The 23,470-nt window shown below is 49.2% G+C and overlaps 11 protein-coding genes across 11 annotated transcripts, besides 1 other annotated feature; 5 read left to right on the top strand and 6 right to left on the bottom strand.

Moving 5' to 3' along the window:
* Positions 1-23,470: part of a sequence feature (contig 1.61 483..865047(-1)) that runs on past both edges of the window.
* On the bottom strand, positions 122-750 carry ANIA_10460 (DUF4202 domain-containing protein; the record flags this gene model as incomplete). Its single annotated transcript, XM_050611463.1, has 1 exon — positions 122-750. Exon 1 carries the CDS (start codon positions 725-727, stop codon positions 122-124), a length of 606 nt encoding a protein of 201 aa, XP_050467492.1. The 5' UTR covers positions 728-750.
* ANIA_10436 (uncharacterized protein) lies at positions 1,097-2,955 on the bottom strand (the record flags this gene model as incomplete). Its single annotated transcript, XM_050611462.1, has 3 exons — positions 1,097-1,518; positions 1,569-2,206; positions 2,316-2,955. 3 exons carry the CDS (start codon positions 2,953-2,955, stop codon positions 1,438-1,440), a joined length of 1,359 nt encoding a protein of 452 aa, XP_050467491.1. The 3' UTR covers positions 1,097-1,437.
* Positions 3,551-6,202, bottom strand: ANIA_03683 (putative C6 transcription factor; the record flags this gene model as incomplete). The annotated part of the gene is made up of 4 exons (XM_656195.1): positions 3,551-4,634; positions 4,694-5,456; positions 5,508-6,006; positions 6,056-6,202. 4 exons carry the CDS (start codon positions 6,200-6,202, stop codon positions 3,551-3,553), a joined length of 2,493 nt encoding a protein of 830 aa, XP_661287.1.
* On the top strand, positions 8,039-10,030 carry ANIA_03684 (uncharacterized protein; the record flags this gene model as incomplete). Its single annotated transcript, XM_050611461.1, has 3 exons — positions 8,039-8,430; positions 8,482-9,087; positions 9,154-10,030. 3 exons carry the CDS (start codon positions 8,039-8,041, stop codon positions 10,028-10,030), a joined length of 1,875 nt encoding a protein of 624 aa, XP_050467490.1.
* ANIA_10453 (Tim22-complex subunit TIM54) lies at positions 10,334-12,068 on the bottom strand. The gene is made up of 2 exons (XM_050611460.1): positions 11,911-12,068; positions 10,334-11,842 (listed from the first exon to the last, which is right to left on the bottom strand). Exons 1-2 carry the CDS (start codon positions 11,990-11,992, stop codon positions 10,494-10,496), a joined length of 1,431 nt encoding a protein of 476 aa, XP_050467489.1. The 5' UTR covers positions 11,993-12,068; the 3' UTR covers positions 10,334-10,493.
* Positions 12,347-13,644, bottom strand: ANIA_10437 (Nif3-like dinuclear metal center hexameric protein; the record flags this gene model as incomplete). Its single annotated transcript, XM_656197.2, has 4 exons — positions 12,347-13,188; positions 13,248-13,373; positions 13,429-13,472; positions 13,544-13,644. The coding sequence occupies 4 exons, from the start codon at positions 13,642-13,644 to the stop codon at positions 12,347-12,349; spliced, it is 1,113 nt and encodes a 370-aa protein (XP_661289.2).
* ANIA_11409 (uncharacterized protein) lies at positions 15,477-15,778 on the top strand (the record flags this gene model as incomplete). Its single annotated transcript, XM_050611459.1, has 2 exons — positions 15,477-15,585; positions 15,744-15,778. 2 exons carry the CDS (start codon positions 15,477-15,479, stop codon positions 15,776-15,778), a joined length of 144 nt encoding a protein of 47 aa, XP_050467488.1.
* ANIA_11410 (uncharacterized protein) lies at positions 16,297-16,819 on the top strand (the record flags this gene model as incomplete). The annotated part of the gene is made up of 4 exons (XM_050611458.1): positions 16,297-16,321; positions 16,533-16,577; positions 16,730-16,768; positions 16,800-16,819. 4 exons carry the CDS (start codon positions 16,297-16,299, stop codon positions 16,817-16,819), a joined length of 129 nt encoding a protein of 42 aa, XP_050467487.1.
* ANIA_03686 (uncharacterized protein) lies at positions 17,601-18,107 on the top strand (the record flags this gene model as incomplete). The annotated part of the gene is made up of 2 exons (XM_656198.2): positions 17,601-17,817; positions 17,929-18,107. 2 exons carry the CDS (start codon positions 17,601-17,603, stop codon positions 18,105-18,107), a joined length of 396 nt encoding a protein of 131 aa, XP_661290.2.
* ANIA_03687 (peroxiredoxin family protein) lies at positions 18,184-19,201 on the bottom strand. Its single transcript, XM_656199.2, has 5 exons — positions 18,916-19,201; positions 18,736-18,835; positions 18,606-18,651; positions 18,387-18,552; positions 18,184-18,334 (listed from the first exon to the last, which is right to left on the bottom strand). Exons 1-5 carry the CDS (start codon positions 19,127-19,129, stop codon positions 18,306-18,308), a joined length of 555 nt encoding a protein of 184 aa, XP_661291.2. The 5' UTR covers positions 19,130-19,201; the 3' UTR covers positions 18,184-18,305.
* On the top strand, positions 21,087-23,067 carry skn7 (protein srrA; the record flags this gene model as incomplete). Its single annotated transcript, XM_050611457.1, has 6 exons — positions 21,087-21,205; positions 21,263-21,406; positions 21,469-22,341; positions 22,395-22,584; positions 22,639-23,000; positions 23,032-23,067. Exons 1-6 carry the CDS (start codon positions 21,134-21,136, stop codon positions 23,065-23,067), a joined length of 1,677 nt encoding a protein of 558 aa, XP_050467486.1. The 5' UTR covers positions 21,087-21,133.

Here is a 23,470-nt window from a genome sequence, read left to right as displayed (position 1 = left end):
TTTTTGCAATTGACAACCCAGCCCAACCAGGCCTTGACAGACAATACCCAGTATATATACCATACTCCCGTCCACGTTCTGCTCGATCTCTCCTTCCGGAAACCGAACCCAACTCTGCGACTCAAGCGCTACCACCAAGGGCCTTCCCGATTAACTCTTTACTTCTTCCACCCAACTCCATCTCAAGCGCCAACTCCCTCCCCCTCTCACTCATCTTTACCCAAGTCCTCTGCAAGATCCCAATGACCTTCTCCTCATCATATCCATTCTGAAACTCCTCCAACTGATCCTCCAAAAATACCAGACAAGCAACATCTTCCAGAACCTGTACCTCCTCATCCTCACCGCTCCTAAGCCCCTCCTTTCTCACCAGCGCCGCAACCCGCCCCGCAAACTGCTCATCATAGCCCCCTTCAAGACATAAAGAGTGAGCAATCTCAGCCTGCCTTTTTGCAAGATGACTCCGCCAGCTATGGTACCCGATTTTGGTCGCAGGAAAGTCCGTCCGCGGAACTTCCCAGCGACGGAGATGTTGGGCGCGGACGGCGAGACGGAGGGCTTCGGAGGCGGAGGGGCTGCGCAGGGAGAGGTATTTTGTCATTTTGTTGGCATAGTGGAGTTCGTAGGGGACTGGGGAGGATTCGGGGTTGGGCGGGGTGGTAGTTTTGGGGTCTTGGGCGTGCGCAGCGTCGATAAGGGAAAGGGTTTTTTCAAATGTTGTCGACATGCTGGGCCGTTTGGTTGTGCTTGAAATGATCTAAGGAAGCTATGTGTAGCATATATGTATGGAATGGAGGACGCGATTGCTGTTTAGCATAGATTTGTGGTTAGGCATAACCGGATGGAGAGAGTTTGTAATGGGCTAAATTCTATGGGTTGGGCCAGGCCCGCCTTGCCTGCCACAAGAAAAAAAGGTACCGCACTACCACTGAGTGTACACTACTGGAAAATTCTACTGAGGTGGACAAGTGTGATAGATCCTTGTTTTCATCTAAGAGCTCCGTACTGATGCTGCTCAGACAGCTCTGGAAATGTCCCTCGCTATCGTAATGCGTCAAGACAACAGCTAATAAAGCAAAATCCGACCAACGGATTGACCATTAACACAAGGCGAAAGGGAAAGCACTACAGCATCTGATGTTTCCGCCATTCGGATAGGCAAAGAAGCCAAAAGAGACCTTTCCGTAAGATTTAAAACCCCCAAACGCCGTCCGATCAAGTAAGCCGGGTATATCCAGCACCGTGATGCAAAAAATGTACTGAGAATAAGCCGACAACCAACAATGTCGTCGAGCTGAAAATCATGTCCTTCCACCGGGCTCAAAAGCGTGTTGAGCCTCTTCAGTGGGTCTGTAACATAGCTATGCATGGAGCATAGTAGAAGGAAAACATAAAAATAGGTAGAAGTGTGCTTTTTGCCTGCAAATTTGTGTGCCGTCACCTCGCACCAATGCCAAACATACCGACTCCATAACTTCCACCTCTGTCTGAGGGAGCCGGAATCCTTGGGACGTGGTCCTATAACGATATCAGTATTTGATATTTAATGAAATAGGCGTCAAACATACCTTCTTCCGCTTTTTCTTCCCTCCCCCTTCGCCATTCGAATAGATCGCAGCATCATCATCGTCATCCGCATAACCCTCACCGTAACCCACGAAGCTATTATCATCATAATGTCTCTTGCGGCCTCGACTTGGGCGGCTGCGCTCGGGTTCCGCTGGCACCGGCGTCCCGTTCGGCTGGCTAACAGCCCGCGGAGCGCTTGCAGAAGGATGCGTCTTTTTGGCGCCTTCTCCCGCGTTTGCATTCTTCGTCGGCTTGTCGTGTCCTAGCACGTCTTCCCAGTAATCGTTATTTGGTACCGTACCCGGTTCCATTTTCATAGCCTTCATCTGCAGATTGTACAGCGCCGAATCCATATCAGCCACCTTTATCTCCTTTCCGAAAACCTTCTGATTTTGCCACTCTTCTTCTGGCCACATTGTCATCTGCCTGAGTCCACCAGGCGTCGCGGGATCATGTTTGACCGCTTTGTTCCTTCCAGCAAGCCCTAATCCTTTCAACTTGCCCTCGTATGACTTTCGAAGACGATTGATCTTTTCGCCAGTGACAGGATCATTCCTTGCAACCGACTTTGCTACAGGGCCTAAACCATACAGCGAAATGAGGTCGACTGATGGGTCCGGTCCAGTCGCAATATGGGCTGTGTTTTCGCAGGATACTGTTAACAAGGTTTTGATCCAAACAATTATGGGAATGCATTGTGAGGTGCGCAAAGGCAAACAGCCATAGCAAGGATTAGGGGCTCTTACAGCTTTTGCAAAGATGGAAAGCTGACGAGAAGTCTTTCTGCAAAGAGTCTAAGCTGAGCCAATTGGCGTTAGTTTGCGCTGGTCTTTCTGTATCTAGATCCATGGCGCTGCCATGCGGAGCATGACCAGATTCGCCCAACTGTTGGGAATCCTTCACTGCTTGTCTTGCTCGAGCGGATTTGGAATCTCGATTGTGATCCGTGCGTCTGTGTTCCGATTGCTGAGTTGGTACGGCACTTGCGCCTGTCGTGTTAGACGCTCCTGTTTCTGAGAAGTCTGTCCCAAACGACTTATTCATGTGGTCGGGGCCAACACTACTGGCCGGTGTAGGAAATGAGTTTGTTGCACCTGCTGTCGGCTGCTGAGAATTTTGTGTAGTCATGGGCGCTGTGGAAGGTGGAGAGGAGAGACTGGCAGTTTGCGACGTCGCCTGGCTAGATGCTTGCAAGTTTGCGAGATTGGAGGCATCGTTTGTAGCGCTTACCGACATCAACGGAGGCGATGTCGGCGTCTGTGGGATTTGCTCGGGAGGAATCGTCGAGTATGTGTTCTCTTTGAGAGAGGTGAATGGAGCGGGTGACGACGGTGACGGCGAAGGGGGTCCTGTCCGGAATGGAGCCGAAGAGATGCGATCGGACATGGGAAGCCGGGGGAGGGGGATATTCGAAAGGGAGGGGGAAGCGGCGGCGAAAGTCTCAGCAGCCCTATCCTATAGCCCTACTTCAAGACCTCAATCGGATATTATCCAGTACCAGGACGTATTGCCGCACCCAGACCACGAGAGACGGGGGTGGACGGAGGGTCGGCAGGTCGAGATTCGCTCAAGCGACAATAAGGCGAGCGCCTAGAAATCACACATGCCAATGAGACCGCCCTGAAGACCAGCAGAGTTGTCGTTAGAGTGACGATGGAAGTGAGGTAGGCTAAGTGAGTAGAAAGTTGATAGTAAGTGGGTTGGAAAGGGTGGAAAGATTGATGACCCTTTGATCTGTACATGAAGTGAAACCAAAGGACTTGAAAGAGACGTTTGATGACGGAGGCCATGAGCACGTGACATGCTTGTAATTTACGGTAATTGAATTTCACTGTATATATGACCTCGGTACTTCATACTATAATGGTACTAGTAGAGATACGAAAAATTAACCCATAATACCGAAGTCGGATAATGAGTATATTATACTTTGAATATAGGTGAGTTCCTGCACCAATGTAGAGATTCAGAACTTTGATTGTTATGACTGGTAATGCGCTGTCGCTGTCTGCATCGCAAGTTGCGTTGTGACATCTGGAATGTGGTCTGCCAGCGAATCCATCAATTCCAGCTGTTCTTGTTGACTCAATGTCCTTCCCCTCCATGGATTTGCAGGGTAATCCCCATTGAAATAATGGGAGTATTGGCCTCCAAAAGTATCAGCCCAGTTCATTGGGTCAGCTGTTGCGTTGGAGTACGGGAACGTGTCAGCTGTGGTCATGGAAGATAGGGAGAAATTGGGGTCCCAGCCCGGGAGTCCCGTTAGGACCGATGGAAATGCATTAAACGGCGTAGATGGATCAAAGTTCAAGTTCGACCTGGGTAATAATGACTCATCAGGCTGATCAAAGCCCAAGGAATTATGCGTGTCGGGTGCAGCCTCTGGTGGGACAGTGGGATCCCAAGGAGGGGGCTCGAGAGCTTTCACAGGATCGGTAGAAATAGATAACGAAGAGGTAATTTGTGGCAAAGGTAAGGAACGGTCAGCCGAGGGACCCCTCGAGAAAGTACCAGCCGATGTGGTATCTGCCACTGAAGAACCCCCTGCTAAAAGATTCTGTGAGTGAATAGAGGCCGCGGTGCTGGCAGGGCTTGCCATAGACGGTGGTGTTTGCACATCTTGAGAGGAAGCCGGTGTCGCATGGCTAGACGGATTTGAAGGTGAATGGACCACAAATGATTCCTCAGTGTTGTATGCCCTGAGGCAAGCGGCAATTAATGTCTCATATAGCATGCCCGCAGATCTTACCCCAGGCCATCTTTCTGCAGCCTTCATGATACCCTGTAATGCAACTTCAAGGTTGTGTTCAACCTCTTTCAAAGGATGTTCCTTTCTGACTTCCGGGTATGAGAGTGTCCAGAGAAGAGTGTTCAATGCCATAAAAAGCGATTGAGTGAATATCCAAGTCAAATCAACCGACTTAGTCTCAATTTGTTCTAAGTGCATGAAGATGTTGGAAACAGCTGCGTCGTAGCATCGTTGCGCAGCGTAAACAGAAGGCTCCGGAATCTGAGGCGATGGCCGGTACATGAAAATGACCATGGTATGCAGCCGGCCTTGGAACCTGTATGTTCTGCATCAATATTCTAATCTAACACAGGGATATGATAGAGACTTTCTTACCATTTCCCGCTCAAGCCACTACCTCCATCATGGGTAGGGCATGACGATACCCACTGATCAAGTTTGCTGAGCATTTGAGAGAACCAAGGATCATGGTCATCGACAGGGCTGTCCCGTTTGTTCAAGTAAAGGGTCCGTCGAATCTCGAGTTGCAAAAGGCGCATCTTGAAGAAGTGTATTGCAATACACTTAGGCAGGACTGGTTTGGCATCGGGATGTATGCCTTCTCGGGTAATGTACTTATCGTCCACTTGTGCAAAAAACTTGACGTGGATATGGTCATGACTGACAGAATAACAGCTTGGCCGTCCCAAACTATGTGAGAGACCGAACTCCATCGAAGTCACAATCCAAAATAACCTCCGCCGCATGTCCACTTCTAAAGGATCCAACTGCTTCCCAGTGCGCGACCGGGTTATTGTCGCTTCCTCTGTGAGCCCCAGGTCTTGGCATAGCTTTACAGCTGTTCCAACGACCCAATACGCGGCGGTTCTCGTGGGAGTCAGTAATGAATACTGAGCGATCAAGACTAGGCACTGCAAGGATTTGAGGTCCATCCTTTTCAGAGATGCTTCGAGAAATGGCAACGCGGCGAGATAGTAACTGTCCGCTAGCCCTGCATATTCAGGGCTCATTTTTTGCATACTTATTGCAATCACCATCCGTAACTGAAAGTTTTGGCATGGATCATTGGAACCGTTGAACACTTCTTCAACTTCCTGGCGGAAAGTCGGCATATGCAACGTCGGAAGCATCCCTTGCGCTGGACAGCCAGTCAGCCAACCGCGCATTTGAAGAGAAGGCATTAACATACCTTTGACAGTGAAGACGTCGATGAGCTTATATGTTAGATGCTTCGTCGGCAGGTTTGGTTGGGGGATTAAGCTAATTGGGGGAAATATTTTGGAAGTAGGCTTCGCGCTTTCATCGTCGAAGACGTCCTTTATCTTCTGCGCGGTAGACTCGGGAACAACATCCTTGATACTTTTCGAATAGGTGTTCTGCTTGGCCAGTTCCATGACCAAGCGAGTTATTGCGATACCACTTGACGGCCCGAGATATCGGGCTTCGTCGTATTCTCTGAACCGAATGCGGCCAGCTCCACGAATGATCAATTCAGCATCTGCCGCCTGTTGGAAATCCTTTTCCTCCTCTTCCAGCTCTTTCTCTAGCCTGCGGGCAGTTTCACGTAGCTGGACGATGTACGTCCTCGATATTGTACGTCTCCGAGCAGAGTCATAATATGCGCACTGTGCATTGGTACGATCGCATGGGCCGCATTTTGGGATTCCGGGGTCGCATTTAGTCTTACGCTACACCGAAAATTAGTACATAAGCTTGGCTGCGCTTTTGTTGGCGTACCTGTCGGCACCTGGTGCAAGCTGCCAAAGTGTGCGCAATCCGACCATCAAAGCTAGGGCTGAACTCTTCGGACGTTTTTGAGGGAGAGGTTTCCCATGGATTTGTGAATCGAGGTTTTGTGGTGTTTCGATCAAGCTGTGACGCCATGGCGGGTTATAAGGCTACAGTTAGTGGCAGAATACGGGCGAGTGGTAAGAGTATCCGGCATTCCATATAGGCTGGAACGTTGCAGTTGCTCCGTCTCGTTATGATCAAAAGGAATTCGTCTAAGTGTGGATTAAGCACATGCGACTGTGTTGAAGGAACTGCACACAATGCGTAGATGCAACTTCGACATAATAGTCATGATAGTTCTTGGAGGCGGCGTCGTCAAACGAAAGCGTGAGGATAAGGGCCGAACGGCGAGCAAGATGCGATCGACACCCGCAGCTGATTCAAGGCATCTGATCACCGTGATACTATCGGGCGTTGCCGACTTCGGTGAACGTCTCTCAACAACTGTTTGTAGTCGCGATCGCGGAGCCTACGAGGGATGAGGTTGTCGGCCTTACGGCCTGGGCCCACTTGGTCGCCGCTTCGATCGACGAGCGGAAAGTCAGCGACACTGGAGAGCCGCGGTAAGAGAATCGAAGCCTAGAGTGTCCTGAAGGGTTGGGAAATCGAATCTGAGGTGACAAATGGAAGTAATAGGTCAAATTCCGGGCAACTCTGGCGATAAAACAAACCGAGAAAAGGTACGACCAAGGCGGCCTTCCCTGAATCATGAAGGAGAACGGCCGCGTCTTAAACCCAAGCCACAGGCCAATCAAAGCTTACAGATGCATTTGCAGTCAAGCTCTGAAATTATGCTGTTTTTATGTCGTATAATTATTGCCGACCACCAAAATCAGGGCTCTTTTCTGCCTGTCGAAATTCTTTCCCCCTCAAGCTTTACTCCTTCGAATATGGGAAGAAGCAAACACAGCCTTGGAACGATGAGCTTGCCTGGCTTTGCGGGTGTGGAGGCAACCGATACGCAATGTCAGAATACGATCTGGGCTGGGCGGGGTGGTGGGGTGAAAAGGCAAGTAACCTTGAATTATACCCGTATCACTCGAGTCCAGATGGCGAGCTATTGTTCAGGGTCTTGATGATAATTAGGCCCATTATATGTGGCCCTGCCCGAGGTATGCCTTCTCGGATTCTCTAGCGAAGTGCTGACAGCCTGACACCTTGTTTTGACTCGGGCAAAAATCGAGAGCTATCACGTGCAAATCAAGCCTTGGATGTTCGCCCGGAGCTCGTGACGTGCCTGATTTGGCCTAGCGTGGAGGTGCCATACGCGGGGCAGCTCAAGGTTCGGCGCTCTCTCTTTAGTTCCTGATACTACGTAGTCCGATTCTAATGCACAAATTACAATTGCTGGGTCAATTTTATGTCGTCTTATTTCTTTTCTTTTACTACTTGTCCCTAACTGTTGGGTCTCTATAAGGGTTGGCCGTACCTGGGACATACCACTGGGTATCAATACAAGTCTAGGTGTGCACCCTATGTTTGAGGCTTTGACTTGCTCGGCTGGAACTGAATTCACATTGCGTCTTAGCAGCTAAGACTATCAAAGTAGTTTGCACCGCCCAGCCCCGGCCGTTGATCCTGTGATCTGCAATGGAATCTGAGTCCTGTCTGTCCTGGTAGCGGCTCTTTTTTAGAATCCGTTAGCCTCCAAAATCTGTCCATACCCCATTCTCCGTACTCAGTCTCTATTCAAAACCATTTGCAGTGGAGCACACAGTTGAAGTGGTGAGTAACTCTTTACTTTTATCTAGTCAACATAAAAATCTTCCTAGCGTTAGAGACTGTTATCGAGGAAATGATTCCTAGCTTTCACGGACTGAGTTCACATGAAACTCAGCCTGTATCTGAAGACTATTTCGTGAAACACTGACGAGTCATCATGCTAGCTCCACACTGATATGAACTCGATAGGGAACATGTACAGTTAGAATGTCCAATTCCTCGTTTTTGGACAGACCGCTGCTCAAAGTCAGTCGGCCAGTCGCCGCATGCTCAAGATGCCGAACCGCCAAGATCAGATGCGACGGGAAACTCCCGGCTTGTTCGGCTTGCGAAAGAGCAGGAAAAGCGGATACTTGCTCCAGCAGCGATGAATTTCCCCGAGGAAAAGAAAGAAGCTATGTTGGATCTCTGGAGGCTTACTGTGAACGGCTCGAGAAAAGGGCTGCAGAACTTCGGGAACGGAAACGATTATTGACCGGTGGTGAAGGAGGTGTCGTTCATGAAAACTCGATAACCTCAGCCTCGTCCGTACCTGCCACTCATGCGCATAGCCAGGAGGTGTCTAACATTGACGATCTTGTTGGAGAATTCGGTTATCTGTGGGTGGTTCTCTCCCTATATTGAACGCTGTTCTATTGACACCGATCTAGATCTGTCAGTGCCACCTCAAGAGACTTCCAGGGCATTACATCAAATACTTCCTTTGCCAATTTGATATTAGCGGTTTCATCCGGTGAACAAATCCCAAGATCATCCCCACGGCCGCTACCGTCTCGGTCCGAAATCACTCCGCTTATACAGCATTATTTTGAAACTTTCTACGTCCAACTTCCCTTCTTTCTCGAAACTAGTTTTTGGGCTTCAGTCGATTCTGTCTACCAAAACGGCGCACACTTTGCCAAACCATTCGACAATTGGGCTGTGCGGATGGTTTTGGCCATGGCTTACGGGTCCTTATCAAATTCACAACTGGACGTCAACCATCGGAACGCTCTTTCTCTTGTTCAAGAAGCACTACAGTATACCGAAGATGTCCTTCGCCCTGGAACCCTAGCTGGGATCCAGGCAATTCTTTTCCTAGCGCAGTATTCTCTTATCGACCCGGTCCATTTTCGGACTTGGTACCTTGTAGGTATGGCGGCCAGAGTTCTTGTTGATTTGGGACTGCACCAGGATCATCATGCGGAATATGTACTTTCTTCAGAGAAACAGGATCTTCGACGTCGCGTTTTCCATTGTGTTTACTCTCTGGATAGGTATCGTCTCCTCATTGTCACCGACTCGACTTGCAACGACAGAAGCGCTAATTGACTGATACCTAGGGCTACTAGTACCGCTCTGGATAGAACTCTTTCGTTCTCTGATGACTCCGTGAATGTTGCTTTTCCATCCTCTAAACTGGAGAAGACGTATATCTTCTCTCACAGTTCGGAGCCGGCTTGGAACATGGTCAAAATCAGACGCATATTGTCAGCAGCTTATCAGCAGAAATACTTTACCACGACCGATCCGTCGTTCCAATCCCCGACACCGACCTGGGTACTTTACTCGCAAGCGACTGAATGGTTCTATAACACGCCAAAGAACATATCCCAGGTTCTCGCTATTAGGTATCACTTGGAGTTTTTGTATACAATAACTGTCATTTTAGCGCCGTCAACCCGCCACCTTCCACCATGTGATTACACCAAATTACTTCTCTTCAATCGTTGTATTGATTATGTCCACCAACTTCATCAAATTCTCGAGAGTCAAATTCGCCTGCATGTGATGGATTCGATCGAGATTCAACGCGTCTATCAGACCATTCGACGCTTATTCAACATAGTCAACCAGAGTTTTGACGTCCTCATGAGCCCTGTCCCAGCCGCACCCCAGGTTCCCGAAGATTGCCCCAAACCACCGTCATTGGAGCTGGAAGATTGTCTGCATTGTCATGAACGTGCCCTTGAGTGTTTAAATCAAGCGGGCAATCTCCTCCAATACGGGGCTCGAAGGTGGAATCACCATGCTCTGTCACAGGAATTCCAAAAGTTGTCGGCGCCTGTCCGCAGTATATTGTTGCCCCCAGCTGTTACATACGCTCCGACTTTGGGAAGTTATATGCCTGAAGAGCCTGCAATTTTGCCTCCCGCGGATTTTCTGTACGGCGGCCTCAACCTCCAGCACTCCAGCCCCGAGAACCACAATTATGAATGATCGCTAGCCTCAACTTGGAGAAGGAGAAGATGTAATCCCACTCCGTTCTGGCCTAGCTCGTCTGTGCTTCTCGCCGGCTTCGCATAACGGGAATGATTGGCTCTAACAATCTCTTGATATGAACAGTGTTGCCAGCAATTACATCCAACCTATTTATGGTAAACGTCATACACCTTCTCTTCGGTTATGTGACTGAAAATATACCCGATAGATAGCTGGCTCTATCTACAAGCCAAGAGATACCCAGCTTGCCGAAATTTACAGTATGGCGATTATAAGGGTTTTTGTTTTTTTTTTTTTTTTAAAAAAAACATATTATGCATGAGTTATTGTACAGTGCGTAGGAGAGATGGAGTAGAGTACAGTCTTTCTTATCCTCATTACCAGGCAATCCCAATGTCTATATAGAAATGCGCCTGAATTTAGGCCCCTCGAGTCCCAACCGTCTATAAACAACACAAAATTAGGCATTCTCTTCATCAAGATTTCCGATGATAGGCTTCCTCTTGGCGACCTCCGGATCCTCCCCATAGCCATATTTAATCCACACCCGCTGCCAAAAGGGAACGACTGGCGGCCGCTCCTCGCCGCGGATATACTCAGATCCCTGCGCGATGCGCTGGGCACGAGCCTCCTCTTCCCCGGAGAGAACATACCGCTGCATTCGGGCCGCAATGCGGGGATCCATAACGACATCGTTTAGCCACTCGCGCTCCTTGTCTGGGTTCGAGTCGTCAGTTTTATGGACGGATTTGTGCCAGTCGTGCTCTTCGTGCTCGAGTTGGGATTGTTGCTCGTATGTTATCGACGACGACAAGCTGGGGTCAACTGGGCTGTCTGAGTCTGAGCTGGATGAAGCAGGACCCTCAGCGTACGGGCGGGCGTGAGAAGCAAGGACAAGGGCTGCGACGTCCCGGCCGACAGAGTCGGCGACGTAGCGCCTGTTCAAGAAGCGGTAGATTCGGATAGGGGTATTGAGGAAGCCTAGAAGATGGGGGAAGGGGATAGCGGCGGAGCCATCGAGGGTTTGCGGGATGGATGGCGGGAGTGTTCGGCCGGAATAATCGCTGGGAGCGATGTATGCAGATGCCGGGCCCGTGGGTTTGGAGGGTTTCTTTTCCTCCTCTCCTTCCTCTTTCTTCTCCGCTGCTTGCCCCTGTTCTGGTGCTGGCGTTGCCTGTTCTTCTGTGTTCGCGGGTACCTCAGCCGCAGGAACTTGCGGCTCCTCAAGTGCTGGCTGGCTCTCTGCCGACACGGGCGGGTCAATTGGACCAAGCCACCCTTCATGCAAGCCCCTCACATACTCTTTCCAAGTATGCCGTCCAATAACCAAATCCCCCCTCGGCCCAGGCTCTTCCCTCACACCGATAGCCTTCCTTGCCTCTGCAATCACATCCTCTGTGCTCTTCTCCTCATCGCCAATAATACCAGCACTAACCTCCCCACTCTTCCGTCGCTGCTTCCTGATCTCCTCCGCAAACTTCGCACGGATATCGCCTTCCCTTCGGCCCTCAATAACATTATAATCCAGTGCCGCCGCAACAAGAATCGGCTTAACGTATTCCTTGAAATGCTCGCGGGCAGAACGGATGCCGTCGCCCGGCGGCGCGGCCAGGAAGACGGTCAGTTTGCGTCGGGTTTCTTCCACGGGGAGGGATTCTTTCGAGATATGCGCGACAAGATTGCACCATTTCTGTTGGGCGCGACGTTTTTCCCGTCGGTCGTAGATTAGGGCTGCGGTAAAGGAGCCCGTGATGGTGAGAAAGATCATCCAGTTACGGGAGGGGAGTTTGAAGCGGAAATTCGGGAGGCCTTTAATCCATTACAGCATTGTCAGCACTGCATTCTGTAGATAGCTAGACTATGGGGATGGATCATACCCATCATCTTTAGAGCTGGGTTTTGCGGCTTGGGCGCGCTCTTTGCGGCCTCACTAGAGGCCGAGGCGGTGGAATCCGCCATTCTGGGAATGATGGAGGCGTATGCGATGTCTAGTGGGTAAGAGTATATGTTTCAATGTGAGTGTATCAGATCACAGACCTCCCTCACAACTTGTCGGCATGGATCTTTGCCTGGGAAAAAGTCGGGGATACGCAAAGCTACTCGGGCCTGGATTTTTCCGATTGTTGGTGACTGATCTGTCAGGCACCAATTGCACACTTTGAGAGACACAAGATATAGCTGTCTGGATTATAGACTCATTTACGCTATACCAATGTATCTGATGCCGAGAGTTCCTTCGTTCTCTGCCAATAGAGTATACATGCCCTTCAACGAGCAAGTTCCCATGTTTTATAAACCTCAGCACGGAAAGGTCTAAGCTCGCCTAACCATAATTCCATACGGATCACGGTCCTTCTCACTAACATGAACTTCACACGTTTCGTCCTCATATACTTCGTTCAAACCCGCCTCTTCACCCTTTCCCTCCTCCGTCCTCAACTCCGCCCACTCTCCCTTCAAAACTCCCTCCAGTTTATCCTTCATAACAGCCCTCAGATACCCCCTTTCAGTATTTGAATGGGCAAGCGCAACCACGACAGATCCATTCTCAATTGCAAACAGCGTCTCGTGGTGACTCATCTCACCAGTGAACAGAAGATCAGGGATCTGTTTGACTCCCTTCATCAACACACTCGATCCAGACCCGGGACATACGCCCACAGTACGGATCTTGATGTCCTCAACGGACGCGGATTGTGGGATGGCTATTGGAATGCCGCCAGGATAACCTACGCCGCTTGCGATGTTATCAATGACGGAGGCCAAAGGCTGGGGCTCCGCGAATGTGACTAGGCGGCCCATCCCTGCGTCTTCCAGGCCTGAGGGGACGGGAGCCGGGGAGGGGTGGATTGTGCTTCGGGTGTGGGGGATTATTTTGGATGAGGTGGAAGGTGAAACGGGCCCAGGTTTGGGGTATGTGGGGGCGGAGTAGAGGGCGGAGGGGGGGGATTCTAGGTCGGCGACGGAGGACGACGAGGATGGAGTGGTTGCGCCCGTGACAACGTCGCAGAGCCAGTCGCCCATACCACCAGGGGTTGCGTCAACGGCCGTGTGCGGAGAATAGACGCTTATGCCCTCCGCGGCGAGGCGGAGGAGTGACTGTTGTTGGGGGTCATTGAAAGTGAGGGATTTGAGGCCGCGGAAGATAATGGGATCTGAACGATAGATTGGTGAGCTTGGTCTGTGTTATAGCCATTGTTCACGGATTGCGTACGATATGCTACAACGACAGAGTCTTTGCGAGCGATTGCTTCGTCGGCAACGGCCTTGGTTAGGTCAATTGTGAGGAGAACCGAATTCTTCTGTCTGCGTGTGGGATTGAAGGGGGCTTCGAGGAGTACTGAGGTTCGGGCATTAGCGATGGCATGGCGTTCGTTTTGCCGAGCTTAACTCACAGCCTGTATTGTCAAAGCTCTTGTCTGCTAAGGATTCTGGATAGCTTCACAGGTCAACAATAAATTCAGAAATTCAGTGGAAAAGATTGCATAAACATCACTGCGGGGAGCTTACAGCTTTCGCATCGAGTTCACCACTGCCCGTGTGAATGGGGATGAACTTGGCGCTAAAAATGCAGACATGGCGGAAAATAGCCGAGCTGGGATACGATTCATAAATGACTGATGGCTGGCGAAAGGAAGTTGTAACACGATAGAAGTCGTCGAAGATGCGTTCCAGTCCGAGAGCTGGCGCCACAGATTTATGCCTGAGGCCCACACACAAGCCACAATATACTACGGTGGGGGATCCAGTCAGCAGCCATAGAAAGTAAGTTATTTCAGAGTTGCTATCAAATAAGAGTGATGTTCGGCGGTTTAACCCCCAAGACAAGCTCTACCTCTGGATCTCCCTTCTTCATGGCACGCTGATACGATTCTCTCTCGCCAATCCGTCCAAAATACTTGACAATTTTGGAAACTTCTCCAGACTAAAGGGTGAAAAGTATCGCATCGTTGTCAGCGGAATTATAACTATGGACTAATGTCACTGGCGGGTGGGGGAAGGAGGTCCTCTGGGTTCCGTATAGTGTAGTGACGGTTGCTTTTCTTGTCCCAGAAAAACGCATTCAGGGGCTGGTCTTGAACAGTCCAGTTGGACTTGAATTGCGATGGCAGGGCTCATGAACACGGTTGTTTCACATGGGAGACTGTTGGTGGAGGTACCAATAGCAAAGCAGGTTACTCCTGCGAGGCGCCGTGGGTAGGATTAGGGAGAACTCTCATATTACGTATTATTGCTTTATAATATCATATGCAGGAATCACAAGTACATACGACCATAGGGTGTTGAAAACAGGGTTTCCGTCCGCTCAGCCGTACTTGAGCCACAGTTATCAACGCGAGTAAAAGTGCAACGGCTCCAAGTGTGTTGCTGCCTTTAGGGTGAGAGACACTAACTCTAGGGTGGGTGCGGGTGAGATGGGTGAGAACAAGGTGAGAATATCACCCACTTGAGTGAGTGGGTTGAGAAGGGTGAGAACTACAATTTAGGCCGCTACTTTGGCCACCCAAGCTTAAGAGAAATAGAAAGGGCTTCTTTGACTTTCATCCAGTACTTTTAAACTGTACATCAGATACTGTTACCTTTATCTTGTTTACATTTTCGCTATACCCGTTACTCACATGATCCCTGCCCAAAGAGAAAGTAAGACATAAGAAGCTTCGCGGCAGACGTTATGATGGGTTCCCGCAGGATCCCTGGCAGTGGAGGGAAGTATAGCCTATCACTGTAATAATGATTCTCCCTGCAAGCTCGGTGCTGCTGCTATGGTTGAAATGGAAAACGACCCTGGGATGATGGAAATATATCACAAAGTCAATGAGCTCAATTAAAAGATTGCCGGGGCAGCCTATAAGCATGAACAACTAGCAAGGGGGCGAACTGTTTGGTACAATAAAGCAGCAAAGACAGACCTTTCTAAGAAGCAGGAGTTTACTGAGCACTGGTGGAAAACCTCTTATTATGAATATGAAACGGAAGATGATGTTGATGAGCAAGATCTAACCAACCTTTTTAACATATACTGCGAGTACATGTCAGAAAGAGACCTGCTGCAACAGCACTATTTCATATCTTGCGTGACTGAGTTAGGTTATGCTTTGGCCACATTCCTTTGGCTCTCAGGGAAAGTATATATATGCCTATCTAGCTGCATAATGTGCGCTTTTTCATATCTTTTCTAAAGTTGCTCTATTGCTGATCCAGACAGGCAAATCTAGGATGTACCAAATATGAAGGAAGAAACAAGGTAGCAGACTACCCCGTATACATTCTGTTCAGGCCGTCTTTAAACTCTGGCAAAGTACCAGATTGAACCAAATGCATCTAGCCCAGCTGGTTGTAACCATATAGGAAGCTTCGTAGCCCTTGTCCCTCCCATTAAACGTAGGTTGTGGTCGCGGCTACTGCAAAATTGGTCCGGGCAAGACTGAAGAGCATCTCCGGAATGCCCACGGCTGGTATGGGCGAGGCGTGGGCAGACGGATGCAAATCTGGATCATTCACATTGAGTGGCAAACCGCAGTCCTTGGGAGACGAGGTGAGGACTGTAACAGGTGAGCCTGTCATCTCTGCTAACGACCCTCCAAGGAATAGTACAGTCGCCCTACCTCACAGACAAGACACGAAGGCTACCTAAATTGTTCCACGTGCCTTATATGTGATTCTATCATCTCTGCTATAACTGGGTTTTCTAACTGAACTATGTCAACAGGTCTTTTCAATTCATTAGTTTTCCCTCAGCCATAGGTAACTCGGTTACTTGTGATGTTGGTCACGGTTACATAAAGCACTACTAATCATGCCTGCATAGACTAGAACACCAGCGCTGCTATACTAGGCAAAAAAGTTTCTGGTCTTCTATTTGTGTTATTTGGTTGGTTAGATCATGAATCATGGATTAATCTCCCATCCTGGCATTCCTTCAGTACTCCAAGACGGTATATGGCTGACGCCTATTCTGATACCTGTACTTAAGTCCACCACTCAAGGATGATTAGAGTGGTGTGCTCCTAAAAATCAATATATTCTGATGCGCAGTAAGGCTTACTTGATGACTGCTTGTGATAATCAAGGAGTGCCTATTCCTTGGTCTCAAGCTGTACTATAGGTATAAATACACGTATACCATCTGCACTTCGATCAGAGTGTCTAAGAGTCTTTATGGAATCAGACCTTATCGCCCTGTTCACTTTGTGCTTCTCTTCTGGACCCACCGTTGACTCTATTATACCCGTCATCATAAGGTCTTGGGCATTACTACATTCATGGCCTTGATTGCCAGTATTGCTGGTACGTTCCATTTCCTCTCTCAACCTCTGATTAGCCAGGCCCTACTTTAACCTTTGTATTTATTATTCCTATAGCCGGCGTGGTGCCTTCCGACTGGAAACGCGATAGCAGAGCGATCGCTGCTCAGGCTTCAAGCGCGACGACGTGAATGAAGGTGAGGTTGATTTAGGCAAATGTTCGCTCTTGTACTTACCTTGGGCCCCTTCTGCAGACGGTGTTGCATACCCAGGAGGGAAGCGCGACGAAGCAGGTGAAGGTATGCGAAATCATAACTATCATTTATCAGACGTCATTCTTAGAGTCTCCATGCAGACGGTGTAGCGTACCCAGGATGGAAGCGCGATAATGCAGAAAAAGGTATATTTGAACCGAATGGAACATTAATTTCAACTACTATTCTGAATACAGTCCTCGTCCTTGTACGGATGCTGTCGCGTATCCGGGGTGGTAGACTCGGCAACCAACTAGAAGCATGTAGGTTTACACGAGGTGCCATGAAAGGCGACTCAAGGAATCCAACGAATTGTCAGCGCTAGTCAGCAGCTTTTTGATAGGTGGTTGAAGATAGGAATGAAGATATCAGTTCGATGACGGGCCTCCTATCATGGCTATGTCTTATGCTGTCTCCCGTACCCAGGCTCCTGATATCCCGCCCAAAGGCCAACATATATAGACTGTTGTACCCATAACTGCTTTCCTCCTTTTTGACTACCAGAGACCTCCAAATTATTTATCGATTGTCATGGCTTCGTCGGTATTCGTTATCACATTTCGCGAAACATTGGCATGTCTCGCTTCTAACAAGCATACTTTGGCTTTGAAGAGGGATTCATATGTTCCTTATCCAGTATTCTATAGATGTCTTAGCTGACCGAGCTGGCGGTCTATGTCCCATGTTCGCCCATTATTGCTGATCTGACAATCCAATTCTTGTCTTGCGAGAAGATTTCGATACGATAGACTCGATAGTATGAATTTTTGAGTAGATGCTATCCCTGGTCTTCTCTCAGAGAGATATATCCTTGGTGAATGCTAAGTCATGTTTGGAGTTAAACATAACACCAAAGAAAACACCACCATCTACGACGAATAAGTCACGTGATTAAACGCTGCTGACCAATCCATTCCTCTCCGCGGCGATATCTAGCGACGTTCAAGGTTAACTCCGCGTCCCTCCAAAAAGTTCCAAAGCCCACGCATCGCTTATTTCAAAAAAGCACGTCCTCGGTCGCTCCCATAATTAGAAATAGTTTTGCGGGCTGCCCCAAGATAGCGCTTAATGTACTTCCGCACGACGACCTTGCTGAGCAGAAGCTGCCGTTACCTGCGCTCTCCCGTCTCCGCGAAAGCAACCTTTTCTCTCTCCGCGCGTTCTCTCGCGGCCGCAAACGCAGCAATGGCTGATACCCTCCCTGGCGCCGTGACCCCGGATCTGCTGAAGAGCAAGTTGGTTGAGCAGCTGCAGGCGCAGCATGTTGAGATTGAGGATCTTTCGGGTACGTCATCGCTTGTTCGAGTCCACTTTACTAGTACTCAACCTTGGATGCTTTCGCTTTACACCGTGATCTTGAGTCTCTGGACTGCGCTGACTGGTCTGCTGTGTCTAGGAGGCTGCGGACAAGCGTTCCAGGCTGTCATTGTTTCGCCGCAGTTTGAGAAGAAGACCATGCTTGCACGTCACCGGTTGGTGAACTCAGTTCTGAAGGCGGAGATTGCGGCTATTCATGCTTGGACGCCTAAATGCTATACACCTGAGCAGTGGGAGCAGCAGCAGGGTTCTGCATAAATATTGTCCCTACACAGGGCTTGCCGAGGTGCGGGCCCGAGCTTGATATAGCATAGGCTATAAAAGATTGCAGTTAGGCGTTGGAGGGCGAATCAATTCATGTATATCTATCTTATGATCATTTGACAATATGTCATGCTGACAGCTAGAGCACCTAATATTTATTGTGCATCAATTTGCTGGTGTAGTTTACCCTATCTATCCAAGCACATTCTCGGCAGTGGAAACTGTTCACTTGTTAGCATGCTGGAGGTATGGCAGCAGGGCTAGAAATGATACCCTTAACACCCGTGTTGTCCGGCTCAACAAAGGCCTCCTTGATCTTGCCATCCTCGACGAGGAGCGCATAGCGCTTGCTACGCTGGTTGCCGAAGATCGTCGTGCTGTCGAATGTAACATCCAATGCCTCGGAGAACTTCCCGGTGGGATCACCCAAGAAGCGGATCTTGAGAAATGTCAGTAAAAGCAAACGAACAGCAATAATGGCAAATCTCTTACGCCGCTCTTGCCTGTTGGGTCAAGGGTTGTGCCCCAGGCTTTGGTTCTGCGATGATTGTTAGGTGTTCCAAAATCTTCTATTCCAGCCGATGGTCCAATTCCAATAGAACAAGAGACTGCTAATGCTTACACAAATGGGTCATTGACGGCGACGACGAAAACCTGCCCAGCTTCCTTCAGCTTGGGATGGCTGATATACCCAGGAACATGGGTGCTTGAGCATGCAGGGCCTTTAAAAGCAAGTAGTTAGAGTCGCGATCGGTTTTCAAATTCGACATGGCAATTCGGTCCGTAAAGACTGAGGACGTACTGAAAGCGGCGGGAACACCAATGATGACACCCTTGCCCTTGAGCTCCTTGGCGAGGTTGACCTTGTTTCCGGGAGAGTTCTCAACCAGGACGTCGAGATCTGGGATAGGATCGCCTTTCTGGACGAAGGCAGGTGCGGTTCTGTGAAATAGAGCCCTCTGGCTAAAGGCGCGAGGAACGCTTGCGGCTGCGGTAAGGCGGCGGGAGGCGAACATGGTAGTTTTGGAATTGATCAAAATGAATTAGCGTTGTTGTTATGCTAATAAGATAATGATAGGGAATTCGAGGTAATTGTCCCTGGGAGCTGTGATGCGGATGAGCTCGAGGACGCGAGGAACTTGCGGTGGCCTGAGTCAGCTACGCACGTCATTGTTTAGTTACACTATTTATCCCCGGCAACCGTTAACTGTCAGAAGAAGACTTCATCTTCTCAATCTAACAGCAACATCTAACTGTATAGACTTCTAAGAGGAGTAAGGAAGGTACCTTCGCTTTTGAAATCCTGCCTGAGCTGTAAGTAATCGCCGCACGTCGAGGACCCAACGGAGTAATTCTACTGGTTCTACCCCGAGATCGTACAAACAGCCATATGGCTACATCTTGCCTCTATGCCAGTTCCCTGAGGTGATAAGTATACCAAGTGCAGATAGCTGGCTTTCCAACAGAGCTTTGGGGGAGCAGACGTTCAAGGCTAGAAAAGGAAGTAGAAGTACACTCCTTAGTGCGTTCTCCAGGATTCTTCTTACCCCCAATACACGCAAGGTGTTCAACATCATTGTTCTACAAAGACACCGGGGTATTGGGTCTATTCTCCCAGTAAATCAATATGTGTGTTGTGCGGAAACTTGGCGATCTTTGTCGCTTTGTTGTCTTGTATGCACCTCGAGCTGCAATGAGGTCATTGTCACCATTGTCTAGACGGGAGCGGAGATATACCTAGCAGAGATCGGCAAAAGCTAATAATGTTGACCGACTCGCGGAGAAACCTCGAAGGGAAAAGTAGATTCGCGCTTGAGTCTCTGATCGACATCTTGATTCCTGCTTCGAAGAGTGCATCCTAGAGGCTACGCTTCAAGAGGGAGAAATCAAGTAGGATCAAAGCCGACAGAAGGGGGTGGCAGAAAAGTAGGCGACTCAGCAGGACTGCGGGGATCAGACCGTTTGACTTGGGCCCCTCAGACTCCATGATCCCCTCCATCATTGATGCATGTTGCTCTGCAGGCGCATTGACAATTTTGTTTCTGATTCCCTGCAGCGGGAATTGGACAACATAATGCCTTTATCTGATCAGGTGAGGTGGCAAACAGCTGTAAAGTACTGTGTATTCCTAGTATAGTCTTTCGGTAGAACCGAGGTGGCATTCGGCACTTTTGGAATTGGTCGAGGAGGCCATTTTTCGTCCTCACGAGTCGCCAAAGGTGAATAAGAGGGGGGAAAATAATGTAAAATGTACAAAGGCCAACATGGAGGTAAAGAAAGAATTCAGGGAGAAATGCCAGAATCGTGCTAGGACAAAGTAGACAAGAGAGCAACCACGGCTGTGGCTGGTGAGCACTGAGCACAAAAAAGGCTTTCTATTAATATGCCAGATTATTCAACGCCCTCTGACTGTTCACTCTCCAGTTGCGCCCGTCCCACCAAACTACTACAACCGACAACTCCTCCCTCTCCTCTTTCTGCCCTCTTGCGACCGTCTTGGGCAGTGCGTCTTTTTTTCTCTTCTCCTCCATCCTTACCCATCTTTCTTTTTACTTAGGATCTCTTCCTGCAACCCATACAGGAGTTTGCAGACTTTGCCTCGACCAGCTCCCTCTAATTTTCGACGTTCTGCATAGTGCTGAAGTCTGTTGCTCGTTCGATCGGTCGCGACCCATCTAGCCCATGATGGACGGTGGCCAGACCACCACCAGCGCCGCCCCTTCGGGCAACTCCAGCGATTTTGTGAGTATTGACGTCCTGATCGTGTTTTGGCGGATTACGGCTTCATCAGACATTTTGTTGTATCACAAAATGCTAATCGAATGTATAGGTTCGCAAACTCTACAAGTGAGCCGTCTCCTTTCTTTTTCCTCCCCTGGTATTTTTAGGCAGATATTTCCCCTGGTCGCCGCTTTTTCCCTTGATTCCGCATATTTTTCGCGGGAGTTTCCTACCATCTTGATCGCAAAAAGCTTCATTCTATTCTCGGATCTTTTTTTGACTGATGTTGTCGCACAAGGATGCTGGAGGACCCGTCGTACGCGGAGATTGTGCGGTGGGGTGATGATGGTGATAGTTTCGTCGTTTTAGAGGTAAGCCATTCCAATTACCGGACTCGATTTTAATGTCGTTCGCTGACAAGCCTGCAGTGCGAGAAATTCACCAAAACAATTCTTCCGAAACATTTCAAACACAGCAACTTTGCCAGTTTCGTACGACAACTGAATAAATACGACTTTCACAAAGTAAGGCAGAACAATGAGGAGAATGGACAGTCGCCGTACGGACAAAATGTGAGTTTATCCTCAGGGCGCTGTTGCTGATCTTGCATTCCTGACCGAAATAATCCTTCTAGGCTTGGGAATTCAAGCACCCTGAGTTTCGAGCGAACAGTAAAGAGTCCCTTGACAACATCCGACGCAAGGCACCTGCACCGCGGAAGCAGGCGCAGGCTCATGACGACTCTGTTCCCACTCAACAGATTGACCTACTGAACCAGCAGATTGTTGCGCAGCAACAGCAGATCCAACATATATCTGATCGCTACGCCCAGATGTCCGTTGACCATCAGCTGATGCTGCAAGAGGTGTTGAGGGTCCAGAAGACGGTCGTCAACCATGAGAACGTTATTCATCAGCTGGTGAACTATCTGGTTTCCATCGACGCCCGCCAAAAGCGCGACAACAAAGCCGGTTCTTTCCAGGCTCAAGTTGGAGCAAGTCCTTCTCAAGTGACGCCCATGGACGACGGAGTTTCCACGCCGTTGCAACAAGCATCGAAACTCTTGAGCGACATGAACGCCGAAGTACAATTCAATCTTGTTCCGGTTGAGTCTATGGGCGAGCCGCCGAAGACTGGCGTTGTGTCCACACCTACTATGGAAACCGCACCACGACGAGTTGCGCCTCAACCTGCTGCGGCGGCAACCAACCCGGCTTTGGTCTATCCGAAGATGAATGGTGAGATGGAACCTGTCGTCTATCCCGTCGGCGCAACAAACGGAATAGACCCGATGTACGGCGAGCATGTCAACAATGTTCCCTACACAGTGCCCCCTAAGCAGGATATGGACGATCGAAGACAGTTCCCTGAAAACAGGAAAAAGAGCAATCATGTTGACCCAGGCTGGATGCGCAGCCCACGAATTCTACTTGTCGAGGATGACGCAACGTGTCGTCAAATCGGCGGGAAGTTCCTTTATTCTTTCTCTTGCGAAATAGATACAGCGGTACGTTATGGACACACCCAGTAACCAGGGCCGTCGTTATTGACATATTGCAGCTTGATGGTTTGGAAGCTGTGAACAAGGTTCAAGACGGCTCCAAATACGACCTGATTCTTATGGACATTATAATGCCCAATCTGGATGGAGTTTCTGCATGTCATCTCATTCGTCAATTTGATCGGACGCCTATCATTGCTATGACATCCAACATCCGAAGCGATGATATTCAGCTTTACTTCCAGCATGGTACGCGGCTTCCGTAATTTGTTCAGTCAAATGTGCAATGCTGACTGTTATTAGGAATGGATGATGTCCTTCCAAAGCCGTTCACGCGGAAAAGTCTTTTGGAAATGCTAGAGAAACATCTAGTTCACCTCAAAACTGTTCCACAGGGAATGGAAGGTCATCAAGCTACGACGCCGGTAACAATCGCGGGCCAAAGCTCGGCTGCGCAGTCGGTCACCATCAAGGAAGATACATCCTCCCCCAGCCAGTCCCCCGCAGCCGCCATGACTGCCTGGCAATCCCCGAATCAGTTTCAACCCATGGCTGCAGTTCCTGCCAATCTTCAGCAGGTTCAAGGCCAATATGTTCCAGCAAACCCAGCGACAACCGCCTATGCTATGGATCAGAATGGTATGCAATATCCAGCACCGCCTACGGTAGCGATGGGCGCTGCTGGGCCCGGTCAAGTGCGACCGCAGCCACGTCGGCACATCTCTGAATTAGGCAACGGAAACGATAACCCCAACCTTGCGAAACGACAACGTATGTATGCGCCTCAATCTCAGCCCATGGTTGGCTCCATGCCCGCAACTCGCACTCATTAAAACGGGTTCCCGATTGTGTACCGTTTTAAAGAAACCGTCGCTACCATATATACCCTCTCATCTTTCCCCTTCGGCGGTAACTCTCGCAGAAGCGCATTTTGGAATCGATCATTTGCCGCAATTTACCTTCTCTGCTAATGATATCCGTGGCAACTTTTTTGCATCCTTTTTTTAAATTCTACCATGAAAGTGGGCACTCACTCGATACAATTGGCGTTTCTGGGATTATATATTGCATAGGCTGCGTGTCGTGTTTATTTAGAGTACATACCGTTATTGCTTTGTGTGGGGATATTGTTTTA

This window comes from Aspergillus nidulans, chromosome II, assembly GCF_000011425.1.
Source record: "Aspergillus nidulans FGSC A4 chromosome II".
Lineage (NCBI taxonomy): Eukaryota > Fungi > Ascomycota > Eurotiomycetes > Eurotiales > Aspergillaceae > Aspergillus > Aspergillus nidulans.
This window is presented reverse-complemented; position numbering and strand designations above follow the sequence as displayed.

Coding starts and splice junctions, on each gene's coding strand:
- ANIA_03687 (XM_656199.2), bottom strand. CDS start 19,129: ATGTTCGCCTCCCGCCGCCTTACCGCAGCCGCAAGCGTTCCTCGCGCC. Junction 18,836..18,915: donor TGGTGTTCCCGCCGCTTTCA/GTACGTCCTCAG, acceptor TTGCTTTTAAAG/GCCCTGCATGCTCAAGCACC. Junction 18,335..18,386: donor GGACAACACGGGTGTTAAGG/GTATCATTTCTA, acceptor ACAAGTGAACAG/TTTCCACTGCCGAGAATGTG.
- ANIA_10453 (XM_050611460.1), bottom strand. CDS start 11,992: ATGGCGGATTCCACCGCCTCGGCCTCTAGTGAGGCCGCAAAGAGCGCG. Junction 11,843..11,910: donor CCCAGCTCTAAAGATGATGG/GTATGATCCATC, acceptor AATGGATTAAAG/GCCTCCCGAATTTCCGCTTC.